Genomic DNA, 8,261 nt, shown 5'->3' on the forward strand with positions numbered 1-8,261 from the left:
CCCCAAGGGGAAGCCACGTGTCCTTCCTGTGGCAGCAGCAGATCCACACCGCAGGAGGAGAGACCACCCTCCACATGCCAAGGAAGCATCCCACCCCTCAGCGCACATGACAAAAAGCTCAGGACCAGGGAAGGGCGGCCACTCAGATCAAAGATGGCAGCCGCGCTTGCCCCTGTAGGTCACAAGCCACGGACCAGGTTTTCGGCCACCCGCTGCACATAGCAGGGCCGCCCGAACTATCAGGCGTGACTGGGCCAGGTACGACAGTCTGCCACAGCTCGGACCTTTCTTCTGCCCAGAACTTCCAAAGCGTCAGCGTGCTCATTTATGGCCAGCCGACTGAACAACCAATGCGACTGCGGTGCAACAGAAAATAGCACCACAGTCCACCATTGCAGGCATAGGGCAGGCTTCTCAGGCCTCACATGCTGGGTGGGCCTGAGAAGCAGCACATCTTAGCACTTAAAGGGGAACATTCCCAAAAAAGTGACATGTCCCAGACCCCCACACAGGGACCCCCTGGGCCTGCCAGGATGCGAAGGCCCAAAGCATATACCACCAGAAAGGCCCACAGCATCAGATGTCCCTGCCGCACTGACCTCTGTCAGACCCGTAGTTCAATACATACAATCCAAGAGCGTGCATGCTGGAGGCATCCCTGGGAGGCGAAGGCAGGACCAGCAGCCGTGGAGAAGTCGACGCCAGGTGAACAGATGCACATGTAGTCACCAAACGACCAGGTTGTCGCAGGCTGCCACCTGCCTGTGTAGAGTACTGTGACTGGGCAAACGAGACCCCCAGTCATATATACCCCACTGGGAAGGAATCCTACAGGCCACTCCATGGAAGTCGCAGATGATTCACCGTAGCAGAGTCTGCATGCGCTCGCTGGATGTACAGGGTAGGACTACAAGGATCCACAGTCATCCAGCATGTCACCCAGACAGCACTTGCTTGAAGACCCAACCAAATAAATGGAAAAAAAACAGGGAATTATTCCAGAGAAAATATCTGAGCTCCTTACTCCGCTGACGCTAGACAAGAAAACGTTTGTCTTTGTTTTGATTCTTGCGTCTTTCTCCTGCAGTTGGCGCAATACCCTATGGTTCCAGATCTACGATCTTTGTCACTGTGTCCATTAATGAACGCAAGAGAAATATTCTTATATTTAACACATACATACACACATTTTTTGTTCTCAATAAATTAACAAAAGCAGCAGAAAATGTTAGTCCTTCCACTGGCTGTTAAATATTCATTAATATATTACCAATTTGGCAATCTCTTGCCTCCGTTTCTCTTCCTTTTTCTCCTCTTCCCTCCTTTGGATTTCATCAAGGATTTCTCTCCTCTGACAAACAAATAAAGTAGAAATTAATGTATTAGAAAAAAATGATCCCTTTATTTTCTATGTCGTGTAGATAAAATTAAAATAGAATGAAAAACATAAGAGAACACACCCCAGCCCAGGTAGACATCTCCAAGCCTAACATTCTGAGATGATGAAGTGAATAGCCAGGTTGGATTCCCGAGCCCAACTGCTTTGGCCTCCTTTCCACCTCTCCAAAGAATACGCTGGTAGTAGAGTGCTGTCCCCTCCCACCTCCATAAACAAAACATGCAAAGTATGGCCAGGACCGCTCAATGTCCATAGATAAATTGGAGGGTACATTTGCAGTGACAGCAATCAGCTTCAGCAGCCAAGTACAGTAGGTGGACGGCAGACATACAACAGTGTGGAAACACATTTGAAATGCACACTTATTTGTTGGACAGACAGTGGACGCTTCAGCTGAAGTTCTTGCTTCCCTTGGCAAAGGCTTATGCTCACTGGTCACAAAACCTACATGTGCTCTATGCAAGTAAACCCAAGTAGTAGTGTTGAATTGCAAGAACCTTGTGGTGAAGCAAGGTACCAATGCGAATTATCAAATTACCGTATTTTTCTCTCCAGAAGACGCACTTTTTCCCCCCAAAAAGGCGGGCAAAAATGTACATGCGTCTATGGAGCGAATGTGTGAGAGCTGAGGCGGCATGGCTGACAGTGTATCCAGGGGTGTAAAATCCCTATTGCCCGGCACCCAGGACATGCAGTTTCGGGCACCGGCGAGTATTTTTTTTTGTACATTTAGCCCTGCTCCTGACAAGCAGAGCAAAATGTATAGTGTGGAGCCGCCGCTCGTTTTCATCAAGTGATCAGATTAGATCACTTGTATCAAAGGAGTACCGGAGATCCTTTCACGGGTCTCCCACTCCTCTGGGAGATCCGTGACCACGGCATAGGAGCTCACCATAGAGAAGACGAAGAAGGTCCGTTCTTCGTCTGCTGTGTGATCACTGAGACAGGTGGAGCTGTAATCACAGCGCCACTTGTCTCAGCTGTCAGGAACTACACAGAACCCTACCCCGCGTCTTATGGTCAGGTGCGTGTTATGGAGCGCAAAATACGGTAACCCCTGTAACCCTATGGAACCTCTTGGATCCTAGGTCTAGGCTTATTTGTGTATCACTCAGCTGTAGAACTTCAAATCATCTCTGAATTGGTGCTGACACTGTCCTTCCTTCTAGAGGGTGGCTACTTTTGTTCCCCATGGTCTCTGTGTGTGCTGTAAAGTAGCCACTGCTCAAAGTTCACTCCCGTGATGGACTACAATCTCACATTTAGTTCACTAATTTACATTTTGTTTGTAGTCCATTACAGGAGCGAGCGAACACAGGGATCATGGGGAACAAAAGTAGCCACCCTCCAGAAGGAAGGACAGTGTCAACATGAATTCAGATATGATTTGAGGATCTACAGCTGAGTGATACACAAATAAGCTACATTTTTAAAAATAGTTTCAGATACTTGAATGTATTTTTAAGGTTTAACTCCTGTGTTTAGTGCCACTTTAATTCTACACTTTCATTTTACTAAGCCTCACCCTGTCAATCAATATTCAATTTCTAAAGCCCCACTTAAATCCTGGTATTTGATAGCTGAATTACGGACTATGAGGAGTAGCTCCTCAAAGTATGGGGCTTAATCTCAACTTGGACAGAAGTCAAAGCCTAGGCTTAGCATCCAACAACACACAGCAAGTGAGCCAAGCAACGGAGGATTGACTAAAGAGATTACAAATAGTGGCCTGCACATAGCACTTCTCATAGCACAGGTTTCTTTAAATGGCCAGTCCAATTAAAAATGAAATTTCAGTTTAAATTAGAAAGATAATCAGTTTCTTGCACGGGACTATACACATTGTCCTGCATGAGCCAATAACAGGTTTTCTTTAAGTATAGGAAATATGTGACATTGAAAATATTTAAATGACTTTAGAAATCACTATAATGACAAAAGTCTAGAAAGGAAAGAGTATATATAAACTGTGTGCTCCTAACTTACTGTCTGCTCTTCTTTCCTCTTAAGCTCATGAACCCTTCTCTGTTCCTCCAATGCGATTTTCTCTTGCTGCCTCTGAAGGTTCTTCAGCATCTCTTCATGAAATGATTTAGTTGGTGGCTTGTTTTGTTCTGTTAGAAAACATTGAACGTGGTCTGCCAGCTGATAAATCATTACCTGTCCACAACAAAAAAAAAAGTCACTGCTAAGATACAGAAAATGCTTCATGCAGTCCGGAGTTAAGAAAATCTCATAAGAAGCTCTCGTATGTAAGCTGCCATGGCTGACCACAGTTTGAAAGTGCTAACTGCCTCTGGCTTTAATACTGTATCAGAACCTGGAACAAGCGTGGAGCCAGTGAAGTCAGAGCGAAGCAAATACTCATTTGTGCACACCAAGGAACAGGGTGTAATTAAAGTCCATAATGGGGATAACAGCACCATAGCCTCTACTGAACCACAATGGCTGACTATTGATATGGTCCAGAAACAGACAAATTTAAGGTGAATAAAGCACCTGGACCAGATGGCTTACACCCATGTGTCCTCAAAGAATTGAGCTGCGTGATTTCAAAGCCATTGTATTTCATTTCTAGAGACTCTCTAATGACTGGCTTGATACTGATGGATGAAGCCAATGTTGTGCCTATATTTAAAAAGTGATCAAAGTCTTTACCAGGTAATTACAGACCTATAAGTTTAACTTCAGTAGTTGGGAAGATACTTGAAAGTTTGATTAAGTATCACATGCACTTGTTTTTGCTTGAAAATATCATAAGCGATAGTCAGCAGGGATTCACAAAAGACGGAAGTTGTCAAACAAACCTACTTTCTTTTTATGAGGAAGTGAGTAATAAAATTGGACAGAGGAATGGCTGTAGATATAATATACCGTATATACTCGAGTATAAGCCGACCCGAATATAAGCCGAGGTACCTAATTTTACCACAAAGAACTGGGAAAAGTACTCTGTGCTCGAGACGCTGACTCGAGTATAAGCCGAGGGGGGCATTTTTCAGCACAAAAAATGGGCTGAAAAACTCGGCTTATACTCGAGTATATACGGTAATTGGACTTTGCAAAAGTGTTAGACACAGTTCCCCACATGCGGCTAATGTATAAGTTAAGGTCAGTAGATATAGAGTATTCAATCTGTAATTGGATAGAAAACTGGCTTACCCCTTCGTGACGTGAGTGTACGTCGCCAGCATCGGGGCTGTTTAAACAGACTCCCGGTGACTTTTGCCGCCGGGACTCTGTTTAAACTTGTAGAGCCGACTGTCGGCTTTACAACAGAGGCGATTCTGGCGACTTACCTGTCGCCAGATCGCTTCTGTGTCCCGAAGAAGGGGCCGCCCCCCCCGGACACGGCCGCCGTGCTTCCCGGGCTCCGTTGCCCCTCCTAGGTACTGCAGTTTTTCGCCGTTTCACGGACGCACGTAATTTGTAAACTGGGCATGTTGGGTATCATTTTACTTGTTGTAACCTCATCTTTTATATTTCATTTTAAAAAATTGGTATTTTGTTGTGTTTTGGGGCTTTTAATTAAATGTATCACTAAATTTTGGGGTTGAATAAGGAGTTGCGCTAATATTGCGCAACATAAAAATTTGCAACTACCACCATTGTATAGGGTCTATATTGTATAGGGTCTTGGCATTCAGAAAATATATAATGTGTGGGGGTTTTAAGTAATTTTCAGGCCTAAAATGTGGAATATAACATGGGTGCAAAAAATTAAAAAAAGGCCTCAGTCATGAAAGGGTTAAAGACCGTTTTCAGAGTGGTGATCAATGATTGCTACTCTGAATGGTCTGAGGTTGTTAGTGGTGTCCCCCAAGGTTCAGTGTTGGGCCCCTTACTGTTTAACCTATTTATAAATTACATAGAATTAGGGATTAAAAGTACTATTTCTGTGTTTGCAGATGACACCAAGTTATGTAGTGGAATACAGTCCCTACAGGATGTCTCCAATATACAAGCAGATCTGAATGCACTGTGTGATTGGGCATCTATTTGGCAAATGAGGTTTAATGTTGATAAATGTAAAGTTATACACTTGGGGACTAAAAACACGCATGCTTCATGATGTTTGGGGGAGTCAATGATGGAGAAAGATCTGGGTGTTCTAGTAGACCGTAGTTACATAGTTACATAGTATTTGAGGTTGAACAAAGACATTAGTCCCATCAAGTCCAACCTATAAGATCTTTCTTAGGACCACCTGTACCCCTGTATACCACGGTCCCCTAGGAAATCGTCCAAAAGTTTCCTGAACAATTCCACTCCTAGCTGAAATCAATGCCCGTGGCAGTGAGTTCCACACCCTTACCGCTCTAACTGTGAAGAACCCCCTTCGCCCCTTGTGCTGGAATTTTTTTTTCACCAATTTTAGGTGGTGGCCTCTAGTTTTTGTAATGGAGTTAATTTTAAATAGTTTGCCGCTGATGTTGCTTTCACCATTGAACATCTTGTACATGTAAATCATATCCCCCCCTTAATCTCCTCACCTCCAATGTGAACATGTTTACATTTATTAGCCTCGTCTCATAGCTCTGGTCCTCCATACCCCTAATTAGTTTGGTTGCCCTCCGTTTGACTTTTTCCAGCTCAAGGACATCTTTTCTTAGTACTAGTGACCAGAACTGGACCGCGTACTCCAGATGAGGTTGAAAACTCAATAATAGCATGCAATGTCAAGCAGCAGTTTCTAAAGCAAGCAATATACTTTCTTGTATTAAGAGGGGTATAGAATCCAGAGATAGAGACATAATCATGCCCCTGTACAAAGCATTAGTAAGACCTCATCTGGAATATGCAGTTCAGTTTTGGGCACCAGTTCACAAAAAGGATGTTGTGGAACTGGAGAAAGTGCAGCGAAGGGCGACCAAACTCATAAGAGGCATGGAGGAGCTCAGCTATGAGGAAAGATTAACTGACCTGAATTTGTTCTTTCTGGAGAAGAGGTGATTAAGGGGGGCATGGTGCCAAATTATTCACTTTAAGGTCACTGCAAAGGACAAGGGGGCACTCTTTGCGTCTGGAGGAAAAGAGGTTTAACCTTTGCATACGGAAAGGATTCTTCGCAGTTAGAGCTGTAAAAATGTGGAATAGACTCCCCCAGGAGCTAGTTCTAAGCTAGCTCAGTTAATGGTTTAAAAAAAAAAACATCTGGATGTATTCTTAAATGCACAGAATATTGAATTCTTAAACCCTCCGGTTTTTTTGCATATATCTACTGCTAGCAAGCAGTAGATATATACAAAAACTTTTTTTTAAAACACGCTTGAAAAGAGGTATAAACTTACCTGTGTCTTTGCTGCGCGCTCCTGTCCGAAAATCTGAAAAATCTCGGGCGGCAGCAAAGGATCTTGGGTCGGACGCATGCACAGTTCAGATTTTCGGCCGGGAGACGAGGAGAGACACAAGGTAAGTCTATGGACGCATGCACCCGCATGCAGACACCAAGGGACAGGAAGTGCCAGCAAGCACAGAGGGGTCCGCGCTGGATCAGCGACCCGCAGTAGCGCTGGAGAGAAGGCTGAAAAGGACAGGAAAGAATAGGATCGGATTAAGAGACATCGTTTAAGGTAAGTGCTTACACTAACATTGGGGGGAGGGGGGAAATTTGTTATCCTTTAATGTCACTTTAAGCATCAGAGATTGTTGATCCAGGGAAAATCCGATTGCCTTATGGGGTCAGGAAGGAATTTTTTCCCCTGTTGGAGCAAATTGAGCCATGCTTTATTGGTTTTTTTTTCCCCCTCCATATCTCTATAGGTTGAACTCGAAGGACTTGTGTCTTTTTTCAACCTATGTAACTATGTAACCTGTATTTTTCCCATTACAAGGTTCTTTAACACCAGCAAGACATGTCTTACTAAGCATGGGGCTACCACCATCTATAAACACACAGCACAAGTTAGCATTGCAGTGATGCAGGCATTCCAAATATTTGAAAAATTATGTACCGTATTTACAAAATAGCATTGGTTATAGGACTGTACAAGCAAGTTTGAGTAAAGGGCAATAAAATATAGTACTTGCACTAACCATCCATTTTTCTGCAGGTTCAGTGACCTAAATTCTGGGCTGCTGTAACTGGTAAGGCAGACACTCTCAAGAAGTGTTCAACATAGACCCCTCCTCCTGTTTTTTATTATTGCCCATCATTATAGTGGCCAGACCCCAACGCCATCAGAAATTGTCAAAACTTGCAGTCCACGTAGTCCATACGAGGAAACAGGGCTCCAGAAATGGGCATCTAGAGGTCTGTGCAGGCAGTAATACTGTAGTATTTGTAGTACAGGAGCCAGACAGTGCAGACAACCTCACTTTCTTATACAAACTATATAAATTAGTCAGAACAATCAGGCAGAGAAAACTGCTGGAGAACAAGCACTGTGCCACAATAAAAAAACAGCAGGTGGCCTTTTACAGAAGTCTGTACTGTACAAGCAAAAGGAGACTTTCTAATGTCCTCCAATAAAAAATTATTTAGATATCTGACCCAATGAGACAGGAGAAGATCAGCCATTACTCTCCATATAGATGGTATTACCTCTCCGCACAGCTGTGTAGCCAGCTCCTTCAAACTAGATGTCAGAGAAGTGACATTTTCATTTGACAAACCCATCACATTTTTAAGTTTAATTTCTGGTGGCCTGTAAAAACATAACAGAGAAAGAAAAATACAAACAACTTATTCTTAAAAATACAACTTTCCAGAACACATCTATTAAATATACAACCCTTTAGTTATAACACAAATTTCCAGCAAGCTGTCTAAGAAAACAGAGCTTTTGCCACCACGGGCTGAACAGGAAAAAGCTTGATTCCCCTATCCACAATAACAGTATAGATGGGGGGGGGGGGGGGG

The 8,261-nt window shown here is 43.6% G+C and overlaps 1 protein-coding gene across 1 annotated transcript in view; it reads right to left on the reverse strand.

Moving 5' to 3' along the window:
- Positions 1-8,261, reverse strand: part of EIF2AK4 (eukaryotic translation initiation factor 2 alpha kinase 4) — a 141,452-nt gene that overhangs the window by 123,223 nt on the left and 9,968 nt on the right. Inside the window, exons 3-5 of the mRNA XM_018568292.1 lie at positions 7,944-8,046; positions 3,386-3,559; positions 1,271-1,351 (exon numbers count right to left, since the gene is read on the reverse strand). Of these exons, the coding sequence (XP_018423794.1) occupies positions 1,271-1,351; positions 3,386-3,559; positions 7,944-8,046 (358 nt within the window). The remainder of the gene's footprint in view (positions 1-1,270; positions 1,352-3,385; positions 3,560-7,943; positions 8,047-8,261) is intronic.

The sequence above is a fragment of the Nanorana parkeri genome, unplaced genomic scaffold (genome assembly GCF_000935625.1).
Source record: "Nanorana parkeri isolate BGI_ZX_2015 unplaced genomic scaffold, ASM93562v1 scaffold1168, whole genome shotgun sequence".
In the NCBI taxonomy this organism is placed as follows: domain Eukaryota; kingdom Metazoa; phylum Chordata; class Amphibia; order Anura; family Dicroglossidae; genus Nanorana; species Nanorana parkeri.